The sequence below is a fragment of the Tamandua tetradactyla genome, chromosome X (genome assembly GCF_023851605.1).
Source record: "Tamandua tetradactyla isolate mTamTet1 chromosome X, mTamTet1.pri, whole genome shotgun sequence".
NCBI classification, from domain to species: Eukaryota; Metazoa; Chordata; class Mammalia; order Pilosa; family Myrmecophagidae; genus Tamandua; species Tamandua tetradactyla.
In genome coordinates this window covers 57,007,068-57,033,863 of record NC_135353.1, presented here as the reverse complement: position 1 = coordinate 57,033,863, position 26,796 = coordinate 57,007,068, and the positions used below count along the sequence as shown (strand labels likewise).

Genomic DNA, 26,796 nt, shown 5'->3' with positions numbered 1-26,796 from the left:
TACAACTGAAAGGTACTCTGGAGTAAAATCAGATGGGCAAAAAACCTGAAAGATGAGCAAGTGTGTGGTTTTTATTTTCAGGTCAAAAGGCAACTGAAAAATAAGCAACTAGGAATAATATCATTTTCTTTTTGCTTTTCTTTTATGTTCTCCATACCTGTTGAATTCTGAGGGATTCCAGTTCCCTCTCCAGTCGCGTTCGGAGTCGGTGCTCTAGCTGCTCACGTTTTTCACATGCTGCCTGCAGCTGTACAAGTGCCTGCTGCATCTTCTCCACCTTATCTACATAAACCTGCTTCTTTTTCAGCTGGCAATCCGGGTTGGGAGATTTGCAAGATGGAAAGAAAGACAGTAACAGTATCAGTTATACCGCCCCCAAATCCAGCTTTTGGTTTAGATCTCTCCTTGTCCCAGACTCCAGTTCCAAAAAAGAAAGGATGAAGAGAAAGTCTTTCAGGATGAGTAGCAGAATGCTTTGCATTTATTATACAGTGAATGAGAAGAGAGATAGGAATGACGAGCCCACTTTAGTCTCCTCCTCTTTCCCCATCTCTATGTTTTCTCCAAGTCTATTTCCTTCAGTAGGGTCTTTGATGGTATGCTTCTAGACGACAGGTTTCTATCTCCCATTTATCCCTCAAAGTCCAGATCCAATGACTTCTCTAGAAAGTCTTCCTCGACTGCCACACATTCATCATCATTCCTTTCTCTATTTCCCATTAAGTGCTTACACATACCTATACTAAGATTGTCTTCACTTTCCATGGAATGCTCCACATTTGCTCTCCCACCTAAACAATGCACATGGGCAGGGACTTTATGTTGTGTATCCCTTGTGCCTAACTAATGTGTCACTCAATACTTTTTTAAATAAATAAATAATAGTAGCCAACAATAGGTCACAAACCAACTGGGTACACTTCATAAAGATTTTGAAAGATACTCATGAACCAAAATAAGCACCTAGGCCTCTTAACTTCCAGTCCAATTAATAAAAAATAACTTGAAAAGAAATAGAGATAGTAACATACACTCAAAGTCAAAGTCTGTACAAAATTCTATTTCTACTGAGTTCCCTATAACATTTTCAGTTTCCCACTTGTGGATATCCTCACTTCTGCTCTTTTTCATTTTACACTTGAATATTCTGGGTGAATTATTCGGAGTTTTACAGTAGAGAAATTCTAAGAAAAAATGGGGGAGCTGTTTAAGGAGAAAAGTTTAATTTAGTAAGGAAAGGACTTCCACTCCCTTTTATATAGTTGTTTCCTCTCCAAGTGGGAGAGAAAAGGTGGTCAACTGTTGAAGATACAAAGAGCAGAATTGGCTTTTGAAGCTTGAGGTCCTGGCAACGACCTAATATAATTTGTCACTGCTTCTCTGCTATAAAGTTTCTGCCTCTCAAAAGTGAAGCTGCCATGTCATGGGTCAAGTTTGTAGTCTTGTCACTGACCAGCACTCTCTTGATAACCTTCATTAAAAGACCATAACTTACTGTGATTTCTGTCCCACTCATTATCCTATGTTGATAACACTGAACTGTAAGCTCTCAACTTTTATTTTGGAACTTTTATAGATCCCTAAAGATTCAAACTAATGAATCAAATCCTTGACTAAACCAGTCAAACACGATTTTTCCTCCTTGAAATTGTATAATGCATATCCAAAAGAAAAGGTTTCTACCTTTTTCAGATCGGGACTAAGAATTTGAGTTCTTTGTACCCTTGTAACTTTCAAGCCAAATTCTAGCTCTATGGGAGTAAAGGAATGAGGAGGATCTAAGAGCTCCTTAAAGAAGGCACACAGCCCCTCAATGCCCAAGAAAATGGAAGAAAGTGCAGTCTTTCAACCTTGTTGGTAAACAATCATTGTGCCTTCCATAATACTTGTGGGACACTTCTCAAAGCTAAAAAATCGACCCATGGACATTTTCTAAAGCAGACATTCTTCCAAGTTGTGCAAATATGTTATTGTCATTCTTGTGGAAGCTGAGGTTAGGGATACCTTCATTGTTAACATTAAAATTTGAATATATTACTATTAACCTGGTCAAAAAGAAAGACCACCCAGGAATTCAGCTAAACGCCAACTTTTCAATAAATTACCAAATCCTTAAGCTATCTAGATAGAGTTGTAAAGTAAGAGGCTACCTAACCTCCGAACATTTCCCACATCCATTTAGCTGAGGCAAAGGTAGGAGAACCAACCTGACTCCCCTAATTCAGAAACAGTAGTGCCTCTCTCTTTCGTATTCTTCCAAACACCAGGTAACTGACTAACTGTAATGAGTACAAACCTTTGTTATCTAGAATTTCCAGGTATTTAGCATGGTGCGTGCTAGCATGGAAATACTCTTTGTGTTATTACTGCCTCTTCCCCAAATTAGAATTGTTGAACTTGCTCCAGGTGGGAGAAAATGTGTCTTATATTTTCTTACCAGTCTTGTGGTATGCTTTGTCTAAGAGACTGGGAAAATAAAGCTTTTCATTTATCTCTGTATTTTCTTCATATTTCCTTTCATTCCAAACCTAGTTCAATTAAGTCTTGTGAACAGGTTGAGGTGAGTTACAAGCCTAGATTGCTTTATCCATTAGACATTTTCCTTGGAAAAAAAAAAAACATCATTTCCTTTCTCTTAATAAACTTAAACCTTTCTTTTCTGGGGTATATATTTGTAAAAAAAAAACTGACTAGGACAATCAAAACCTTCATTTCATAGATGTCTCTGCCTTCTTATTTTCTAAGCTATGAATAACTGGATAGCATGAAACATCCTCCATGTTTCACCTTTTGGGTTCTATAATCCTCATGAGCTATTTGAAGTTTCATGTAAATATTTGCAAATCACTCTGAAAGCCCTAGGGGAACAGTGCAATGATAATGAAGAGAATGTTCACTATAATTACTAAACCTTAAGGCAGTTATTCTTAAAGGCAATTAAACTTAGCAAGCAGTTTTTGTCTTGATGGCAAAGTGCTGCAATGTAAGCTTGGAGAATTGAATAAAAAGCAGTCCAGGGCCATGTGGATTTCTCCTGCTTTTTATTTAAAAGCAGAAACCTACTTTTCTACAACAAGAAAATCTAAATATCTGAGCAAAATCATCTCCACAATAGAAGTCCCTGACCCAGCCATTTAGAAGTGAAGACCAGTAAAGGCCAAGAGAGTTTTCTGAATTGGCTCAAAATAGGCACATGGGTAGACAACTTCCACAAAGCAAGCCAAGAAAAATCACTGCATTGATGTCCCACAAGACACTAGGGCCACTGTTGCTGGTATAATTCTCTTCCTTCCTGTAAAAGAAGTTCACCCATAAACACCATGATCATCCAGCAAATGCTTAATCCCTAGATAAATTAGGTAAAAAGGACAATTTTTGGATGCTGCCAATGCAAAACTCTACAGATGCATCTAATTAAATTGGCTTTCTTATAAGTTATATACTCTACAATTTCTAGTTCTCATCTATGGGAAGAAAAGAAGAAAGATCAACATGGTTTATTAACTCCTTCGCTTTCCTGGACTTTATCTACTTCATTTCTATCTTCACCATGATAAATCCCCTTTTCTGTTTTTCTGTCTAGCCTCCACAAACTCATTTCCAATGATAATCTCATCAAAAGTTTACTCTGAATCTATAGTATTATGACAATAATTAAGATATTCTGAATCCCCAACTTCACCTTCCAAAACCCTAAGAAATGTCAGTGGCTCCTTCTGAGGTAAAGAAAGAGGCAGAAGAGTAAATGGCTAAGGTCATGGGTTCTGGCCTCAAACTGAGTCTGAGTTAAGTGACTTACTCTCCCTGACCTTTCTTCTTTCCCCTTGAGCTTCCATTTACTCAATCACCAACAACATGGACGTAATTATAATGCTATAAGGATCAAATGAGATTATACACATGAAGGGCTTAGAACAATGTCTGGTACAAAAAGTACTTGGAGTTTTTTTTTTCTTCTTTTTTTTCTTTTTAAGAAAAAGTGAATGCCAAGTCACACATGCTCCAGTTCTCTCAAGTTTGAATGAACACTCACTCCAGATAGCCTTAGCATGGTTTCCACTCTCTCAATAACCCTAACTATAAATCAAGGTACAATTAATCATTAAAGTTATACCCATCCCTCTGACATTCAATACTAGACCTTGAGTGCCTCATACAGGAGAGCTGCAGATATCTTTATAGGGAATGGTCATTCATTGGAGATCCAGTTGAAAGTAAACACTGTGTAACTGAAAGGATACCACAGCCTCTCAAAATAACATTTTTTTGTATGCTCTATGGTGGGGGTTACATTTCATTCTTTTTCCATATGAGTATCCTGTTATTGCAGCACCATTTGTTAAATTTTTGTTGTTTGTTTGTTTTGCTTGTTTGCTTGTAGATGTGCCAGGAATAGAACCCAGGTCTCTGGCATGGCAGGTGAGAATTTTACCACTGAACTACCCTTGCACCACCTACCTCCATTTTATGATGAAGAAATACTTATCTTATTGTCGAAAGTACTATGTACCAAGAGAACTTTAGACAGAGCTCATTTTCTGACACATACACAAACATGCGCAGTTAAACATATCAGAAATTTCTATTTGACAGCCCAGTGAAAGGTAAAGAACAAGGTGGCAGTCAGAATACTTGGATTCTAGACCCAGTTCTGTTATTAATGAACCTGTTTTCCTGTTCTCAACCTCTGAGTCTCCATTTATAAAAATGAAGGTGGAATCAGGAGTCAGTGAACCAAAAAGCTCAACAGTTGGTCAAATGGCTGCCTTCCAACTACAAAGGCAGAGTTGAGAAGATGCAGTTGCCACAGAAACTGTATGGTTCACAAAATAAAAAATATTTACTACCTGGTCATTTACAGAAAATATTTGCAACTTTAGCTGGACCAGTTCCACACTCTGTTCCAGAGTTCTAGTGTTTTGTGGAGGTGTTTCAGGGGCCAATATGGTTCATGGGTTGTGCAGAATGGATCCTCTTTTATGTGTTTTATATATTAGTGCGATTCTACATAAAACTTCATTTGAATAAAAAGATTGCCATCATTTATATATATAGTATGCTATCTTCCCCATAGACTGGGCCTCTCCTGTCACCATACCTGGCTCCTTCTTCTTTTCACACTTGACACTTCAGTATTTTAAATTACTTAAGGTCCTGAGGAACTCATAATGCTCCACCCCTCACTGGCTTTGGGTATAGCATTCTCTCTAGGGAATGTCATGCCCCATCAGGCTTCCATTGTGTTTTTAAAAGTTGAAAATCAAAGCAAAACGCGGAGTTATATAGATTATCTCTAAGGGTCTTTCAACTTCTAAACATTTTATAAATTGAAGATTCTCTCCTTCATCTTCAATGTTGACCAATATCTAAGAGACCTAGGCCAAATGGTATCCTAAAATCATGTATTTAGGCACATTTTTTGAGGTAAAAGCAAAATAAAGTCCTGCCTTGGTTTATGTGCACGTACATGCAAAAGACAGGAAACATAATGTATGTACTTTCCATAGTATCCTAGATTATGTGTTTCCCTATATCATCAGTGATCAAAAAGTGAAAGTTTACTTGAAAATTTCCAAAGCCGAAGTAGTGGCTCTTCTTGTGCATAAAATGAGTTTCTCAGAACCACAGATTAGTCACTCTGTGTTTCTAATCCAGAAAGCAGCATCCATGAACCCCCAGAAGAAGCCAAGAAAATCTATCATTTAAACCACTTTCTACCGAGTATTCAGTGAATGGAAGAAATTATTCCATTCAAGTTGTCTTACCAAATGCCAATTTTCAAATTGCCCCCCTTACCCTACTTTCCCGAATTCTATGTCCTTCTAAAGCTGCTCTTAAAACCACTCTTATTCTGTCTTGATATTTTAGTCCCACCTTCCCCTGCCCTGCCTCCTGTTGCATCCCAAAAGTTCAACCTAAGGTAGTTCAATCCTTTATCCTATTTATCAGTGGTTCTCAACCAGGGGTAATTTTGCCCCACCCCCCAGGAACATTATTGATATCTGAAGTCATTTTTGGTTGTTACCTGGGTGGGGCTGGTGCTATTGGCATCTAGTAGGTTGAGACCAGAAATGCTGGTAACATCCTTCAATGCCAAGGGCAGCTCCAAGAACAAAGAATTATCTGGCCTGAAATGTCAAGAGTGCCAAGATTGAGCAGACCCTGCTCTGTACTTCCCGCACTACTGGACCATGCTCATACTTCATCACTACTGTAGAGATCTTCCACATGTCCATTCTTTCAGGAACTGTTTATATTCATATTTTAATGTTATATCACTAGTCTTGAATTCTAATGCTCTGTTTAGTTACAAATGTCTAGGTGACTGAACGATTTTTCACTCTGAAATTGAATGTGTCCCAAACTGCTTTCATATTTCTTCCTAATGCCATCTTTCCACTAGTACAGTCACTGATGATGGTATCACTTACTCTATTTTTCCAGTCTCTGAACCTTGGAGTTATTTTTCTCCCCTCTTTCCTTTGTTCATCACATTTAATCCATCAACTCTGTCTTAAGTCTAATATCTCTCACATTCTTTCATTCCCTCACATTTTTATAGCCAACATAGCTTAAACCCAATTTCACAATTAAATTATTACAAAGTACAATGGAGCCTCACAGATCTCCTTATTTTCAGATGTTCTCCCCCATCTACACGCACACACACAAACTCAAACATAAAGACACGTACAGATGCACACAATCAGCCCATCCTACATGCAGTTGCTTTAACAAACTTAAAGTAATGTTTTATAACACTGCCTTCCTTTAGAATAAAAGCAACCTATTCCTCGCAGATCTGTTCAACTAGCTAGTATTTATTCCAGGTCCAAAGCACTTTCACATTTCCATTTTTATACCTGTAGAACAGCTGATCTTGACCATATCTCAAACCACTTGGCGACTTTCAATTCACTACCTAGACTCCTGTCATGCTGGCGTCTCTGTCCAGCCTAGATATGGCTCTGAAAAATGCCTTCATCAATGTTCTAAGGTTCTACAGTCTGAAAATTCTACTAGGACTACTATACAGATGATCAACATTTTACTAATCTGATAAATTCTCCATTTCTCTTCAGCAAATCACTAAATTCTTCAGGTGTTCTTCCTTGAATAGTTTTACCTAGTTCTTATTGCTTCTTTCCTCTGTAGCCTTTCATAATATGCATTCTATTAGCGACCATTTTGTAAGATTTTATTCATGTGCAGAGTCTTTCATTCATCCAACAGGTGTCTACTGAATGATTGCTATGTGACAGGCCTATCCTATACCTGAAAACTTGTAGTGATGCAGTGGGAAACAATACAAAGTCCATACCCTATTCAAGGGCAGTATCCCAAAAGTCACGTAAGGGCAGAGCCCCTTTATTTTCTTTGGTATCTTTCTTATAGTCTAGTTCTAGCACACTGTTCAGTAAATTCTTGGTGACCAGTTAATAGTAACTATAGCTGTCAAATTTAGGAAAAAATTGAGCATAGCGTTGCTTAGCTACAACTCTGAAACTATCCAAATAATAAACACACACATTCATAAATGTATTTCTTTTGCTTGATCAAGTCAAGATATGGGTTTCATGTTATTCCTATTCAGAAGTTAGTTTTAAAAGGGGACTCATGAAATTGGGATAAATAATAGCAGGAAGGCAACCTATTGAAGGATAAGACAAATACCCAAGTTCAATCAAATATATTTTCCCATTACACGTCTACAATAATTTGAACCCATTCCCAGGCATTTGGCAGATCCCTTATCCACCTTCTGACTCAGGAAAATCTGATCCCTGCAAATGAATACCACGTGACGGCATCTCTTTCCTCTTTCCAACAACTGTGGGTGTCTTTCAAACTTATTTTCTAGAGGAAGGCTATATACAAAATTGCATCTGGGCCTGCTAAAGCTACCATTTGTCTCAGATATTTTCAAGGAAGTGACTTATCATGAATGTTCTCCATTGATTGACTGGTGGACAAAGCAAAAGGATGGATATTTTAGATTTAAGAAAACTAAGGTTTTCTTCTAGGTTTATCACAAACTATATATCACCTAATCTTTCTTTAATTTCCTACTCTGTTGAAAGAGGATAACACTTGCAACCTTCTTAGGGGGATATAACAATCTAAGTCTAAATATGTCTAAAAGGTTAAAAAAAATACAGATTGCTAGGCAGAGGGGGTAAATTATTAATACTATCTGGATGAACACCAACATATACACACATTCCATTGGCTAAAGGATGTTCAGACTACTTATGCAGAACTAATTCCAGTGCCTTAGAGGGCATCCTTCATTATGCCTGATTTTCATCATCCCTTCTATCGTCCACAATTTCAAACACTCAGTATTTCATGAATATAAAAAATGAAGTGTATTTTCTTTGCTTGTCTCCTCCATACAACTAGTCATATGTTGCTCTATGACCCTTCAGTAATTTCACTTTGATTTACTTTAACCTTACCCAGGAGACCCTGGCTCTAAGTTAGAGTTCACGCTGAAGCAATTTAGTAATACTACCCTGGTATTAGCAAGCTGCCTATAACCATTGCCAAGAGGCTGTGGTCTGCTGGTGGATATTAAAAGAACTGAAGCGTATAAAACTACCTCTAAAAACTTGCTACTTCTAAAAATGGAGCTCATGGTATAAAAGAGACTAAAAAGAAATCCACAAGGCTCCCAATTGGGGGATTTCAAAAGCCAAAATCATAGGAAAAGCTGAGAAAATTGAGCTCAGAGAGGTCGTTCCATCTCTATTTGGGCTGGGGACATAATTTATTAACATATTCAGTGGGTGGAGCAATACATACTTCAAAGAAAACACATTGTCACAGATATGGGAAATGTCATCCTTAGATGAAATGTACTTCAAAGAAATCAATGATTCACCAGCAGATCACCATAGAAGATTCCCGGATGGATAAGTACTTTATCCAAATTCTTATCAACTTCAAAATGCACGCCTAATTCACATCCTTCAATCTTCTACCCAAATTTATAACCCACACTTACAAAATCCTATTGTTCCTTGAAAATTACTTGGGAATGTTAGATATATAAACGTCTACGCCTAGGGCATCTTCCTATAATACTGGGAAAGAAGGAAACTGGTTATGATGAATTGTGGATAGGTATGGTAGGAGGAAAATTATGCATCTTTAAAAACATAAAGACAAATCAAACCAGTGGCAAAGGACCAAGAAAAAAAGAGAAAATATCAGCCATGGAGAACAATGGTGGAAATGGAGGGAAACAATATGAATTCATTTTTGAATAACTGAGTGGAGTGACAATATGACCCTGGAAAACTCACTGGATTCTGCCAACAAGAGTTATCAATGTGATATCTAAATCATCAGCCAGCGACTGCAGTTTGGGCATGGTTAAGCACTTGGGCTTCTTATTCCTATGTCTCTGTGGTTATCATTCTAGCCCTAGGTCAAAGAATAAGGCTCACTGGTGCTTTCTGCCAGCCCTCCCACATTCTACTCTATCTCTTCCTGTGCACTTCAGTCAGTAAGCAGCCCACCCGCAGCATCTTCTCTCTTTGATCTCGCCAAGGCCTTTTTCCCACCATCCTGAAACAACTGCTCAAGCAATAGCTCAGCTCTGGATCATCATAAGACAGCAGCCAGCCAGAAGCTTGGGCTGCCTTGAGCCTTGTGAGTGGATATGCCAAGAATCTGTAGAAACTTCCAGTGAGATCAAATTGGTAGGGGTTAAGGGGAGGTTCTCTTTGAATGAGAATACCACGGTTGTTGTAGGACACAGGGTTCTTTTGACTTGGAGTTTAATGAGCCGCCACTTCAATCAGTCCTATGTGTCCCAAAAGATAAGGGCAAGGACGGAAAGGCAGCATTTACCTCGGCTGGCTGCCTGTGCAGATTGTATCAAATTCTGGATCATGGTGACTCACCAAGAAAACCAGTCTGCTTTTTAGTTAGTGCGGTATCCTCTTCCTAGCAAGATACCTCCCTGTATTCAGCAGAGCAGAGTCCATGAAAGAATCTGGGATGAATTTGGAAAAGGACAGAAATTGCAAGTGCAGGAGAAAGTTCTCTGTAAGCCTAAAGCATCATCACTGTATACTGCTTAGAGCACAGTGATTGTAGCATATCATGGGCAAGAGACTTAATGAAATTAGAAAGAATGGATTTTAGTAAAAAGCATCTAAATGAAGACTTTGTGGACAGACAGACATAAATGCATGCGAAGGTCCTCAGAGCATTTAAGTAGCCATAATCTTTCCCTGACCAACTTGATATGATGAAAAATAATGACCCTGAGCTTAGAGGACTAAGAAAATACTCCTTAAATAAAAGTCCCAATTTAGGAAGTTTTCTCTAACTCTGATTTGCTAAGTAAACTAGAAGATTTTCCCTTGAAGAACTTTTGTGTCCTGAGAAAAAAAGGGAAATCTGTGGTGTCATTTGTAAGCCATAACTAAATGATCTGTTTATATGGGACAGAGGCAAGTCATCTAACATATCCCTGTGCCATCAAATATGGCCTTATTTTCAGTCACACGTTTCCTTCTTGGTTTAAAGATGTCCACTGGCTTTGGGGAGAAAAAAATAAAGAATCTTTACTAGACCAATTCCTAAGCTACCCTTCTGCCTTAAATACCTCCCTAATGTTCCAGATTGAGAAATGGTACCCTAGAAAGAGTTAGGCCTCACAGGGTTTATGTGAGCCACAGAAGAAGAAAAAAAACTTCACTTAGCAATTCCTATCTTTGAAATAAGGTCAAGGAATAGTTTCCTTTGAACATTATAGGGAAGACAGAGAAAACACCATCAAAGAGCAAATCCAGCTCTGATAGGCTACTAACAAAAAGAAAATAAAAATCCATCGATTTTCACTGAGATGTGGTTTCAAGCCTCTACATGTGCTAGATGTGATTCAGCTTAAGAGTCGGCATGACATTATATGACCTTTGAGATTCTGCTGGGTAGAGAGCAAAGGAAGTACAGCATACAAACTACACACAAATGCACATACATGTCCCTCAGGCTGTCAGCTTATTCTCGCATTCACATGCTCCATCTTTTTTATCAAAAGAAATTGAGAATTTCCAAACAATTAGAATCCATGCAAAAGCATAAGTTGGATGAGGAATTAAAACTTAATAATTGATGAGCTCATTTGATATATCTGGCCACTGGTAGTCATCATTCAATCCTAAGCCAATATTCACAGATTCCTCTTTAAATTGTAAATCTATATATTTTGGAGTATGCCCCTAGGAAACTGCTAACAATCTCTGGAGGTAGGGCCCAGAAAAGCCTCAGAAATCTGAAGCCAGAAATATATTTAAGACAATCCTCAGTGAGGGCTGCCTTGTGAGAACTACAGATTAACATCTTCTACATATGTATACATTGTTTTCAGTTACCACTGTGACTCAAAGTCAAAATGGTTGTAGTCTTTTCTCCTATTTATCTCTGGCTGGACAGGGTACCTTTCCTGGAGAGGAAATTGGCCTGTATGTATACCCCCTAATTTCAAACCCATCTGGAAAAGCTTCTCAGTCTGCTGAAAAGAGGGACCCAGAGCATAAAGTATATATTTTTGAAAAAATTAAAGGATGCAGAGTTTACTAAATCTGAACATTCTCCCACACTTTCTTTTTGGGAGTTGAACCAAAGGATGATTCAACTCCAAAGGATGATCCTCTCCAAAGGATGGAGAGGCAGGCAGCAGGGTCTAGGGAGTGAAGAGCAACGAGATTCCAGTTTCATTCTGGCCTTATCCAAGACTTGTCAGGTGACTACGAGCACACCACTGCTCAGTGAGTCTCTCAGTTTTGCCTTCTTTAAAATAACACAGTCATATCCCTACCCTGTCATTTACTTCTTAATACTCTAGCAAAATGGGGAGAGAAATGAAAATATAAAATATAGTAAAAGGCTGAGGGGTGTGCTAAACTTCTCAGACCTGAAAAGGCAGTATTCTGCCTTTTCAATAATGCAACTTAACAGTATTTCTGACGTAAACAACTGTTTCAGCAACCATTAACCTGCTTTTATATAACCTAATGCTTAACATTTAAGTAATTTAAGCTAAAGGACATCATGGGCTAGAAGGCATTGCCTACTGTTAAAGTATGAACCCACAACACAACGCCCCAACAAGCATTTTAATACCCACAAAAGAACAGAGAATATGTATAGATCAGGAGATCTCCAGGAACTACAGCCATTCTTACTGAGTAAGAGTAAACAAGCAATCACTAAACATACCTCATGTAAAATAGAGTGCTGATGGTGGGGTCACTAAAAAAAAAATTTCTTTTTTTGCATCAAGTTTAAAAGCTTTCAACTCAATGTAATGGAGACTATTTTTGTCTATTCAAACATCTCAACTTTAAAAATAAACATCAGTGTGATGTGAAATTTTCTTTATTGAGTTACAGTTTCAATTTTTGCTCAAACACACCCATTCCCTGAAGTGCAAAGCCTCTAAGAGTTAGTAGAACTACAGTAAAATGACAATTGATATCCAAGATTAATGATAAGCCAGCAGCAATGTTCCCTCTATTTTAAAAGACCACATTTTAGTGGGGCAATAGAGTAAAATCTACATTGAGGCTAATTAAATATATATTAATCATATCCTTAATAGTTTTGGGACCCTTGCATTTGTCAATGGAAAGTACCATCATTGCGCACAAATAACTGATTACTTCACCCCACCACATAACTATATGCTAAAACCCAGCCTCTAAGAGCCACAGCACAGCGCCTGAACAGCACACTCTCACACAACACATTTTAAATTGGCTGTTCCATCCTGTCCCAGGACATGCAGACTGTTTTTATTCTAAAATCAACCTGTAAAGTAAGTCCAACAAGAGGTATAGCCATCAAGATTCATCTTTTACCTGGGAGGGAACTTACTTCCCATTGAGCATGGGAAGATAAGGACCATTCTAATTTCAAGATCTTTGGAGTACTTTAAAAATCTGCAATCACGTCTATTTTTTCCAAAATACAGCTTAAAAGCCCTGTAAGGGCAGGAAATATACATAAACTTATATATATATATATATATATATATATATATATATATATACACACACACATATACTGTCACAGGCTTAAGACAGTGCTAGATACGTAGGAAGAACTGGGTAGTGTGACGCTTATTATAGATATGAGCAAACAGAAATCACTCCTTGATTCTGGTGCTTTCCTATTCTAGAGGAACAGAAAGCAATTTGCAGAAAAGGCAAAAGAAATCAAAGTCCATTCACATAAGCACAGCTGTAACTATAAGCATCAAATGGCACCCTCCTGTCAAGGAGTTCTGCTGCTGCCAGTTCACCAAAACAGGGATCCAAGTGCCTTTGAGTTCCGAACTTCCCCATTCGCAGGCTGTTTATGCTACCTGATGAAATCATACCTCTTCCTCCAGCTTCACCACTTTAGCCTGGGCGTTGCTCAGGGCCTGGTCTCGGATTTCTATGTGTCGCCTTTGGTCTTCATTGGTAGAACGGGCAGTGGCCAGCTCTGCTTCCAGTTTCTCTTTCTCCCGCTGGCTTTCTTTATCTATCAGGACATGAAATATCAATACTGCCGTACGCCAAAGCCTTACTTGAGCAAACCTGACAATCATGCCCATTATTAGAAGTTCTACTCTTTTAACAGACAGCTAAAGAAATATAAATAAAACAAAACAGCATAATCCAAGATCTTGGCTCTATCACTATCTTGCCAATAACTTGTATGAATTCAGAAAAGTCACTTGATGATGGCTTTTGTGCTAAGCAACGTGAAAGCAGATGCAAAAGAGTACTGTGCACAGTTTTAAGTATTATACAAAGGAACTAATTTGCATGTATGTGTATTTGTATGTGTGCGTGTGTGTATGTATCTCAGAAGAGAAGGTAGGCTTGTCACTTTAGTCTTATTTCTTCGAAATGGTCTAAAATCGACAAAAAGCATTTGCGCTTAAAAAACTCACTGTTGTTTCCTCCTGACAGTATATAAATAGGACTAAAAATGATATTTTAAAAAATGTATAGGGCGGGCCGCGGTGGCTCAGCGGGCAAAGTGCTTGCCTGCTATGCCGGAGGACCTCGGTTCGATTCCCGGCCCCAGCCCATGTAACAAAAACAAAGAAACAAAATACAATAAAACAAGAAAATGTTTAAAGATGTTTCCCTTTCTTCCTTCCTTCTATCCTTCCTTCCTTCTCTCTGTCTTTCCTTTAAAAAAAAAAAAAAAAAAAATGTATAAAACTTAAAATTTCACCTTTTATATGCTTACATTATGCTATAACTGAGATCAAGTCCATTAGACAACATCTCTCCCAGTAAACCCTAAGACCAACATTACCCCTAACACAACCCCATTTATCTCAGAATCTGTTCCTCTTGGGAACTCAATAACTTTTTAAAAAAATAAGTATCAGGCAAAACTGGGAGCCATGCCTGTGCTTTTCTCCTTCTCCTGCAAGATGAAATGGGTGCAGGAGGAAAACTGGAAGAGCAGGGTCAGAGGATCAGAGGAATACAGGCAGCTGTTTCACCTGAAAAAACATCTCTACTTGATAATCTCCATTTCTGCTGAGTTAGCAGAGTTAAACCTAATAGAGCTTGAATGTTTAGATTAATTTTTTAATGAAAGTAATCTGATATGCTTTTATGTTTATATTTTATACACACACACACATATATGATCTATGACTCTGACTTTAGAATGGAAATGCTAATTGGAAAGAAAATGGTAAGTGGTCTTTCTTGCTTGGATTTTATAGAGAGCCAAGTTAAGCAGCATCCATATAATGAGGACTGAATAAATTATCTGTGGATGGATATGACAACTGTAAGGGAAGAAAGCGTGAGCATGGTACAGTAGATAATCTATAACATTCAGAAGAATGGAGAAACACTATTTCAAGTTAGCATTTGAAATAAGTTAATACAGACTTATTATCTAAACAGACTTTACACTTTGGTCCATATACTATTCTTATCTCAATCTGCCCTTTTATAGTGACTGTACCTTGTTAGATTAGCCATAGGTGATCCAAACATTTGAATATTACACCTGAAATTATTATCACTAAATCCCAGTGAGGTTATCCTCATTCTTACAAAACTATCACTTAAAGATTCCATTGCTCAGTCCTAGTTTTAGGTGACTATGTTAGTTAGATGGACTCCTGATGGTTTGTCATATGAGCTCACTTGTTGGTCACTTTCACCAGCAGGGTTAATCCTATTTTGGGAACAAAATTCCCTAAAATTAGAGCCGTTGGGTCTAGAAAACCTTTCCTGAACAGGATAAGCAGTCCTAATAAAATCCTGGTGTGAACATGTGTGAAATGAGCAGCTGTCTAAATGGGAACTGAGCTCAACTCGTTGGATTCATGCCTCCTATCAAATTAAGATTTGGAGTGCCCCTGAACTAGGGAATTAAGAGTACTGTTGATGTTCAATGAATAAACTATCATTTTTCCCCAAGCAAAAATGCTACCAGGGACACGAAGTATAATTTTCAGGTATTCACAACCACCTTCACCCCCATTCCTCACACACTCTGAAGACTCTTGTGTGTCTCTCACAGACTTTTCTAGGGAAAGGTAGCAGAAGGTCAACAGTAGATATAGAACTCCTTTCCTACATTCTCATTTGTTCTTTATAACTGAGTTTTTCTTTTTATAAAGCAGAAGGGAAAGACCCATACTTTGTCTTCCAGCAAAAGGCAAGATGGTGAATATGCCCAACAAACTCTGAGAGTACCAACCATTATGGAATAGCTTAGCCAAAACTAGTTCAGAGTCTTTGCTGACTCAATGTTTAATATAAGATGCTGTTGAAAAGAGAGAAAAACAAACCATGAGAATGCTAACCACTTCCTGGTTCTGTCTTTTTTTAATTCGAAAATTACTTCAAAGGAAAACCCGTTCTTAATTCCCACTCAAAGGAATCCTGTTTAGAGCCCTGAATTTATTCAAGAGTTGGTTCTTTGGGGCATAGGCTAGAAAAAAGTACAAACATGCATACAAAAAAAGTGGAACCAGACAAACCACTGAGGAGTCTAATCAAGAAAAGAAGCAAAAGCACAAATAAAGGAAATTAGAATTGAATAGGGGAAAAGATTCACAGAAGTAGAGGAAATTAAAACAATCCTAACAGTTCTTTGCCAAACTCTATTTAGATAAAATTGAACATCTGACTGAAGTGGTATTCTTTATCTGAGAATATATAAACTGCTAAAATTTGTGGAAGAGATTATATCCCATGATGAAGTACTGCTCATGTCGGGCATGCAAAGATGGTTCAATATCATAGTCTTGAATCTGTTTTCAGGTTTTTAAATAGGACTATGGCTCTAGACTTGGCTCTGTCCTGACTTGTCCTTGATATGAATCAGTTAACCCAACCCCCAAACATGACTTGATTTTCCTTCTTTTACAACAGAAGTAACAATACCATCTACTTTAATTTCATAATATTTTTAAAGGATCAAACAAGGTAGTGGATTTATTTAAATGCAAGAATCACTGGAAAGCATAAACACTAAAGAAAATCTCTACATAAAAAATGTGATTAATAATGATAACCTGCAGCTTCAAAATATGCCTTGCTTTGCTCTCGGACAAATTGTGCATACAGTTTTTAGAATGAGAAGGTTGAGACTCACAACCTTTCACAATTAGCAACTCTGTGTTGCTGATTCCAGAGCTGTATTTTACTTATAAGTGACTCTGACATATGTAGTTCTGCTTCATGCCTTTCTGGCTCCCTCTCCCAAACCAATAGTTTAGATTTGGATTTGGCAGTAGCGTCACCTTCCTCTCAAGAACTTGATACTTAAGTTTATAAGAGAAACTATAATAGTGCAGCTTTGCCTTTCTTCTCATTCTGACTTCAGAAATTAAAATTTGGAAATTAATATAATAGGTATTAGTAATATAATAATATATAATATTAATATAATATCAATATTATACATTATATAATATAATACTATATTGTATTATTATAACAATATAATTAATATACTATAATATTAATATAATAGGTATTGGATATATATTGTACACACGGTATTGTACTAAGTGCTTTACAATATAATCTCATTTAATCCTCAGAATAAATATACAAGGAAAGTATTATTCTGATCTCCATTTTTCAAATGATGAAAACAGAGACTTGGAGAGGTTAAGCAACTTGCCCAAGTTCCCACAAACGGTAAATCAGTAGTGAAGCCCATTTTATTTATTTTTTATTTATTTTTAAATTTTACTTATTTTATTTTTTTTACATGGGCAGGCACTGGGAATCAAACCCAGGTCCTCAGGCTTGGCAGGCAAGCATTCTTTACCTGCTGAGCCACTGTGGCCCACCTGTGAAGCCCATTTTAAACTGGGGTTGTTCTAAACTCTTTCTACTATACCAGACTGACTTCTCCTAAGGTTGGGTTTGCTTCACCTCTCTAAGGTTGTTGGTACACATTCCCCAGGGAGGCCTTTCAATGTGGGTATTTTTTCACCTGCAAAATTTCAACTACATAGGGCTGTCAATGCCCAAAGGCAAAATAAATTAAGAGGGTAAAGAATCATGCTCTTTGCCCCGCTTAGTTGGTGGAATTCACTTTTCCCCTTTCAAGCCATGTGACAAGTCTTTACCCTTGCTATTAATGAAGTTTGATCTGTTAAATTGCTATATTTTATCAATCTCCATTTCCACAGAAAAGATCGTGAACATGCAGATTCAGGGTGAACAAGCAGATTCAGGGCAATAATCCATTGGCTGTTTTGTTTTGTTTTATTTTTTTCCTGGGAGGCTACTACCCTCTTTCTGCCTGTGGACTAGCTTCGTGTAAGGGCCACACCACAAAAGCAATTTCACTCATAGCAATTTACACTATGCACTGATGATACCAGAAAAACTACATTCCTTTCTCCAAAATACTCTAAAAAAGGAACTGGAAGTTCAGGGTAAAAAGGAAGAAACAAAAAACCTAGTTCTGAAACCAGAGCACAACAGAGCAACCCAGGAAGGGAGGGGAATATTGTTAAGTGAAGATCAAACGAACTTGTAAAAGCTGACTAGAAGCTGGATGAAATGACTTGAAAGGGTCATTTGGAGGCACAGCAAAGATGGGGGCCGGCAAGTCATCATCCAGCACTTCTATAGCTGGGAGCAGCATTGAGGGAGGCTAGGGATAGAGGAAACCAACTACTGGCATCTGCGAAAATAGGGTAGTTCATTTGGTTTTGCCCCCAACTAACTCTCCCTATGAACTCAATCCACTATGCAGATTTTATTACTGGTTTTATTATGGCAATCGGAAAGAATTGGGCATTGTCTAGCTGGGTGGAGTCCATTACGGAACGATAAAAAAGAGGATTAATTCATTTTCAGGGTCTTACTTGTACTTCCAGACAAAGACCTAGTTTTGCCCTCCCCCACATCCTCCAAATCTGCAACCAGAGTCACCAGTTCAGGCCACAACAGTGGTTCCTCTCTAGTTACCCTTGCAATCTGTGGATATGTAATGATATGATGTAATACTAGGTGTTTAACTAAATAACCCTGCTAGGTTCAGATTTAAATATTTCAAACACTGGTCATTAATTTTGCATAGTACTCCTATCTCTAGCAGAACAAGCACGTAGAGCCTTCTAAGAAAATCCCTTCAATATTAAGCGATCCCATGTTTCCTCAGCTAGCCTTAACAATGGCAGGGATTTAATGGGGCTTCTTTGCTTTTATATAAAGAATAAGCCATGCTAATGGGGATAGATATTGCAGCAAACAGCTTATTTGACCCATAAGGAAAAGAACAGAATCTTTCAAACTTCATTCCTGAACAAGAAAAAGAACCCATAGATGACATTTGTTCTGTCCTGGCTGTTCTAGAAGGCTGAACAGAACTGTGTAAACTTTTTGTACACCTCTCTTCCATAGTACATTAATATCTGACACCAAAGCTTAGACTTACTTTTAGCAAAGAGTTGAGAGATAGTTTTTCTTGTGTCCTCTGTCCCCTCATATTCTTTCTCAGCAAGCTGCTTGTTCGCAGTCTCTAGGCGCTCTGTGGAATTTGGAGACAATCAAAAAGGCCCCAAATACAAATTTCCAAGCACGTGTTGTTTGCCCTCTAAGTACTGGTCATAGGCAAAACAAGCCTGCTTCTTCTTGTTAAACAGGAGTGAGTAACACAAACACAACTTTGCAAACTTGAATTTCAAAAAATTTAGATCATGGTGGGGAAGGAAGAGGTGAGTGCAAAATACTTTTATTCTTCACTGATAAAATGTAAGTGTAGAATTCTAAATTTTAATGAAGGAATATTTTATATATATCCAGGGATTATTGTAAAGATTTTAAAATCACGCAATGTCCAGGCTGGAAGGAACCATGGGCAGCATCTATCTCAGCTCCTTCATTTTATAGTTAAGACACACAAAACCCCAAGATATAAAATACTTTCCCAAGATCATCAGTTTTGAAGGTGTCAAAGGTGGATTAAAGAAGAAACAATTCTCACCATCTTTAATATCATTGTGTTAAGGTAAAACTAAAAGGAGAGAGTCCTAGAAATAACAGTTGGAGGACATCACTATTTCAAGCGTGTACCAGTGGGTTGGACGATCCTTAAGAGCTTAGTATGATGCTCCTCATTCCTTTCTTTCACTACTCTGACCAACTTTTCAAAAGTGGAAAGATAAACCCATTGATTCCCTCACCTCTCAAATCTCTGTTGAAGTCATGCATCCTCCGAATCTCCCCTTCGAGTTTGTTTCTCATGGCTTTCTCTAGGGCCTCTCTCTTGGAGGATGACTTCACAAGGTTCTCATATGCCTCTGAGACACGCTGGATTTCTGTCTCCACCTTAACAAGAGGAAAGATGGTGATGAAGGTAAGAGGCTGATGGGGAAGACATCTGAAAACACACTTACAAATTTTCAGTGATGGCTTCTTCCAGGGCTTTACACATTGCCAAGAGGCAAGTGCAACACACTGCGCCATTAGATATTCTCAGATTAAAAGAATACATTTTCTGTCTTCAAAGAATGTGGTAAAATAAGAGTACATTTCACAAATAGAGTTAAACAATTTTCATTTTAAATAGAAATCACTTAATTTCAAAAATATTAATAAGAATATGTATAGTATGAAGATAACTTTTACTTTTGAAACATTCAAAGGGCTTTCACTTGTTTATTTCAATTTGTCCTAAGATGTTTGGGCAAGGATTCTATTCCCCTTCTTAGCAGAGGGAAAAGTTCAAGTGCCTTTCTCAAGAACAAGTCAATAGCAGAAATGAACCCTAAGACTCTTAAGTCAGTGGTGCAGTTCAATTTAATAAAGACTTAGGAGGGTCTTAATATTTGTGAGAACTTTTTAAAGCACTGTGCAGTGCATAAATATAAAAGAGGACACTATTGCTGTCCTCAAGGAGCTTTCAATCTAATGAAGTAAAAGAATATAGGAAAAGATGCATCATTATGAAGAGTAAGAGTAGTGCTATAAAGAACACAGGAGGAAGAGATTATTTATGTTTGGAGGTCAGGGGAGTGGAGAACATTTTTAGGGAGGAAGTGGCATGTGAGACAGATCCTGGAAGATGGGTCACATTTCAATGAGAAGAGGTGAGGAGCAGGGTATGCTATTCTGAGTGATCAAATGCATTCCCAGAATGACCAGTAGTCTAGATTGGCTGAACACTGTGGGGTACACAGAAGTTAGCTGGTGAAATATGGCTGTAAATATAGATTGGAGTTAGATCATAAAGAGGCTTTAATACCAGGCATTTAGACTTGACCTTGTAGTCAGTGGTGGGAAACTAATACTTTTTTAACAGAAATTCATAATCGGTGTGCTTCATGACACCTCTGGAAATCTTAAAAACTGGGGAAAGAATCCAAAGAGAAAGAGTTTTGCCCTGAAGCAGCCAGAATCAGTAAGAAAACAAGAGATTAGACTCCAGAGTCTTCCTGTATCCATTATAGCTCCACTGCATATAAATAATCATGGAGATATTTGCACATAGTTGGTATAAGACAAATTACATGGCTTGTTCTCAAACAATTTTCAAATTAAATTTGACTCCTGCAAACATACTGCATTTCTCCTCAATTTCCTATTATCCTTCTTAACAAAGCTCAGGGAACTTTATGGGGACAAATATCAGACCCCAAGCACAAGACTGAAAGAAAGATAGAACTACCAAACAACTCAGAATCAACCTGCCCCATCTCCAGAATTATGCCTGAGACAGGCCTGCCTGCAAACAAAGTAGGCTTACACCACAGAAAAGAGCAGACTTGAAAGTGTTTTTTTCTCCTTGCAGATGGCACCGAGATAGCAGCACAGAAGGTGAAAACTGTTGAATGGCATTTAGAAACAAGATCTGCAAAGCCTGAGCCTAAGGAAGTTTTTGCATGTAATTCAAGTGCTGGATTGAGGAAAATCAATATTTCCATTTGAAAGAGCAGGCTGTGTTGGTCTGCTGATCTGCTCTAGGTAGCCTTTTCAGCCCAAGGCTATACATAGCTTCAAAAAATGTAACACCTGGAAGGCAGTTCCTTTACTCAAGTAGTTCAGAGTGTTATTTCAAGATCTTGTATCAATACTTTCCTTACCCCTGTGTACATACTGTACCCTTCAAAAAGGCAAGTTGCATATCTGTCACAGGGGCTTCCAGGAAAGTAAGTTAACAGAATAGCATGGCCACTATTTGGGCTTGGTGATTGTGGAGGCAGAGGAAAGGGAGGATAGTGGTGGGTTTCTAAAATTACTTTATATTTACATATTCTTCTCATGAACCTAAGGCCTTCTCTTTCTTTCAGCATCAGCTGACATCTTCAGTATTCTCCACACTTTCCTTTTTCTTTTCTACAGCCTGTCTTTCCAACCCACTGAAGCCTTGGGTTTAACTTCACTTCTTCAAGCTGTGCCAATTATGCTTGTTTTGAGGCATCTTTTCCCATACTAATTGCCAGGCCTGTATCAGAAGTCTTTTGATCATATGCTTACCAAACAACAACAAAAATTCCTACTTCCCTTTCACACACCTGCTGCAAATGAAAAAAATCACCAGGATCCTTTGGCAAAGAAGGTGTAGAACTGGCCTAACCTTCAGTTATCACACCAAGGATGAGGCAGAGGCCACCATGAATAAACAATTTGGAAAAAAGGGCATCAACAGTTAACCTGATCAGCCAAACTAGGCAAGTCTGCTCCTAGCGTGTGAATATAATTAATTAATTGCACTAATGTGAATATCATTAATTAATTCACTAAAAGGTTAAAATGAGAAGAAGGAATAAAGGAGAAATATTCTCCTCTCTACACAACAACCCCTCGTTCAGATTTGGGAAAATTGGGGGGAGCTTTTTTGCACCATGAAAGTACTTAGCTGATAATATGCTCTTTTTTAGAACTTACAAATTCTCTGTTTCATTCAGACCCCTGAAATTTCCACTCCCAGGGTGTCTCCTAAGACAGAGTTGCTGAACAATCCAAAGCAACCCTCCTTCCTTCCCCACCTGCACCTTCACCTCTCAGAACAGCTTATTCTGTAGGGAGAGCAAACCACAGAGCTCCACAATGACAAAAGCTGCAAAGAGTCTGCCAAAGATATAAACCTAATTCCTAGTTTAGGGAATTCAAGAGCTAACTTCCCAGCTTGTGGATACAGGAGGGGCCCAGGGAAGAATGTGAATGCAGGATACACACTCTTTTTCTGCTTCTTCAGCCTAGGGCTGTCACCTGCCACCCAGCTGTGGTGCTAAGCCCCTACTAACTCCTCCCACCAATGCACACACCAGAGAAAGAGAACAGATGTTTAATTTGAGCTGCAGGGAAGGACCAACTCAAAAAGGGAACGAAGAAAGGGGTGCTAAAAAAGAATTTCTCTGAGAACTCCCACTACAAAATTTACTCTAAGCCATATCCAAAACAAGGCAGGGCAGGATTTAACTTTAGCTGGCAAGATTTTTCCAAAAACTATATGCTTTTATATTTTAAATGCAAATTCAGTATTCGGGAAAAATATAATAAAGAGAAATGCTTTAAAATGCCAGCAGAATCTTCATGTATATAGGCATCCCCAGTGTTCTTGACCTTAGGAAGAAATCTTCCTGCCTTTTGCAATTTTGAATCAATCAATTAAGCTTCCTTTAGGCTTATGGTTTCTGGGGAAACTGTATAAACATGTTTTTCCTCCACACATAAGAAAAATGTTACTACTAGATAGAGAGGCAGAGGCCCTTTCCAAAGCTTGATTCATATCTAACCTTCACATATAATAATGAGCTCTGTTGACAAATGGAGACTTTTATATCTACATTAAATAAGTCTCAGAAATAAGATTTATAGGAGACTTTACTATCCCCAAAAGGGGGTCTCACCTTCTGCAACCTTGCCACCTTCTCATAGCATCCTTCCAACTCCTGCCTCAAGTTACGGTTCTCATCTGAGAGGATCTCAACCATCTGCTGGGCTCTGGAAACAATGGCAAAAGGGTCTGCTGGCATTGGTTGATAAGCAGCAGATGACTGCTGAGCCCTAGGCATAGCTGAATAGGCTTCTCCTGGCTGTTGCTGCTGCTGCTGTTGGTGGTGGTGGTGGTGATGGTGCTGTTGCTGATTCAGGCCAGGTTGGGAGAGACGATAAGGATCTCCCTGGTGATTGGAAAGGAAATGCTGCTGTTGCCTAGGCAGGTGAGCTGAGTGGTCTCCTTGGTTTTGGACCAAGGGGTGTTGAGCAGGAGACAATCGAGTGGATGGTGGAGACTGCAGCAAGGGCAAGGAACTCCCAGATGTCAGGGAAGAAGTAGGACTGTGAGGCTGAGAACTTCTGGCTGACAATGGCAGTGAGATGTCCTGTGTTGGCCTGTAAAACATGAAGGGCATGCTTAGATTGAGTTCTATATTAAAGTACGGCAGGAGAAGAGCACAAGAAAGTGAGCTGAGAAGGTTTCCAGTGCACCCAGAATACCTGCAAAATGAGGAACGGGTAGGGTTAAACTATGTGATGTCTGCAAAGGCCACTATGCTCCTTTCCAGGTCTCACTTTCTGTGACTCTACCTGAGAAAGAGAGGCATTATCCCATGGGGGACAGAACCTGATGACTTTAGAGGTTTCTTCAAATCTAAGTGGTGTATGTCTGTATGCTAATTGCTAAAAGTTTAAGCATTTAAAAACGATTTGTCCACAAGACAATTTTCATCTCACTATTTTAAACTAAACCTTTTACTGACATTCCGTATGTGGTTTTAGCACACACAAAAAATTAAATTTAGAAAATTTGCTCTACTTGTCCAGTAGGAAACAATAAACAACCATCAAAACCACCCCTCAGCCTGCTATCTGCAACTTCCTCTGAAAACTCCAAAGAGTCCCCTTGGTCATATAGTTGCAAAAAAGTACTTGAGGATATGTAAAGTAGATATTTACAACATTAGAGACACCAAATAATTATTGGTGACTACAGTTATAAAAGATTTAATGCTACCCATCAGTAGAAGGATACCAAGATTGGAATGGATTACAGGCAACATTGTGATGCTATTTTTGATGTACCAAATCACAAAATGTAAGGGCTAGAAAGGCCTTAAAGAAATAATCTAGTACAATTCCATCACTGGTCAGAGGAAGAAACCAGGGGCCAGAGAGGGGATGCAATCTGCCATATACTACAGAGTGAGTTAGTGGTAGTTCCAGAGTAAGACCTTTGTTTCGTGATTCCCATCTTCATGCTTTTTTCACTACCACAATGCATTGATTTCTGTACATTGGTTGGTTTTCAGAGTCCCAGCACACAGTTAACAGAAAATTCTAGAAAGAGAACTTTGGTTCATTATTTAATGTGATCATCTCATTTTTGTACCTAATATTGAACTATTAGCCATTAAGGCAAACAATTAGAGTATATGGATGGATCACTTCCACATCATCAGTACCAGGAATAATATCTGTTAGTATACACTGAAGATAATAAGCTTGTTCTCCTCCCAGCCCATGCCCAACTAGCCTCATATACTCTCAAAATCCAGTGAATAATTGTCTAGCATTATAATTTCTCAATCAAGGAAAGAAAGATGGCTAAGAGCATGGGATTTGGAACCTAACAGACTTTAGAGACCCAGTTCTACTGTTTACTACCCACATAACCCTGCTCAAGTTACTTAATCTGCATAAGCCTGTGTTTCATTCCTGAGGTCACAAATGAATTGCAAAAATATTGGACTCTTCTCATTTCTGGGCTCAAAAGGAATTAGAGTCTCATATCTGCCTCCCATTGAGATAGACTGACCTTGTTAGAGATCTTACTTATGGGATATACATTTAGTTTTTCCACTAAAGTCCATAAAATTCATGGTGGAAAGGGGACAGATCATCAGAAGCAATGACATTTAACTGGCATTCCATCTACTAAAGCTTATCCCTCATACACACACCCCATTTACCATTATTGTACATTCATCTATCCTTTGAAGAGATCCTCACTATAAGGTGCATTTTACAGCTACAGAAAGCATTCTAAGCACAAGCTCATAGATACTCAGTTACTCAGATATTCACAAAAGCCCTCAAAACAACTCAAAACTTTAACTTAGGTTCTCTATTTTATCACAATTTATGTCTCTGGTGGACCCCTGTTCTTTCCGTTTCAGACATATGCCAATATAAATATTTGCTGAATATTGAAGAGGGCATGCAAATGTTTGTGCACACCAGAATTTATATGATACTCACGATTTCAATTGTAAAGTTGCCACATAATCTTTCTAAGTGCTCAAAGCACTCATCTAATCAAAAGCCTGAGGACAGTATATAAACTTATTTGGGGAAGAGTCTTAGCCTGTTTTTCACAATATGCATCTTTAGTTTCCTCATAGGTAAAATTGACTATGTGCTCTCTCCAATCATTGAATAAATGCTATTATAATTTATACATATCCCTAGAGTTAAAACATAATGTCCCAGGAGTTGTTGGGACTTTTGGATCTCTAGTGGAGAAAAGAGGTGCATACATTTCATATTTTCTAATGTCCTTTTCAGCTCTCAAAATGTAAGGGAAGAATCACCACATTAATTTTCATCCACATTCCCAGGATTTGGAAGCCCAAGGCCTACAAGGTGTTCTCTTCTAAATACTGAATATGCAGTTCTGAACTGGGCTTCCTCCTCCTAATTTTCCAGGTCTCTATCAAGGAACCCAAGCTGCTGTCAAACAGCCTCAGCCACTGGCCTCCCTCCTGCCTGGAGGATGAAAGGCCCCTCCAGCCCCTGGACAGGCCTCCCATGAGCCTCCGGAAGGAGGGGACCACAAAGTCTCCAGGTGGGAAAAACCCAGTACAATGGCCCAGGCCATGACTCTGGGCTCTGCCTAGAGATAAATGGAAACAAAGGAAACCATCCCCTGAGTTCCCCAGGCTAGAAAAGGAGACAGACCTCAGTGCACCATGGTGTTCAGAAAACCAAGGCACTCTGTCACTGGGCAGAGGTCTGCAAACATCAAACAAGGTATAGGCAGTTACAAAAGGAGAGGAAACTCTTCAACGAAGGAGCTTCATGTGGGTTCTAGCAGTCGCCCACCACAAAAAAAAAAAAAAAAAAAAAAAGAAAGGAAAGAGCAGCAGTATTAACACTCATGTGAAGTTCTCCCTGAGAAGAGGGGAAGGAGGAATGCGGGGTGGAGGGCAGTTACTGAGGATGTTAGGGAACCACAGCACATTCAAGACTAAGCAACGGTAATAACAGTCACAGCAATGACAGTAATGATAGAGGTGGCAGCCTTAGCAGCACAAACTGCAAACTATCCAGGCCC

The 26,796-nt window shown here is 38.5% G+C and overlaps 1 protein-coding gene across 5 annotated transcripts in view; it reads right to left on the bottom strand.

Moving 5' to 3' along the window:
* The window catches only part of AMOT (angiomotin), a 72,250-nt gene that overhangs the window by 23,169 nt on the left and 22,285 nt on the right, over window positions 1-26,796 (bottom strand). For all 5 annotated transcript variants that reach the window (XM_077145684.1, XM_077145687.1, XM_077145686.1 and 2 more), the window contains 5 exons: window positions 23,372-23,855; window positions 19,703-19,847; window positions 18,955-19,047; window positions 13,400-13,545; window positions 158-307 (listed from right to left, as the gene is read on the bottom strand). In XM_077145684.1, coding sequence (XP_077001799.1) covers window positions 158-307; window positions 13,400-13,545; window positions 18,955-19,047; window positions 19,703-19,847; window positions 23,372-23,855 — 1,018 coding nt within the window. The remainder of the gene's footprint in view (window positions 1-157; window positions 308-13,399; window positions 13,546-18,954; window positions 19,048-19,702; window positions 19,848-23,371; window positions 23,856-26,796) is intronic.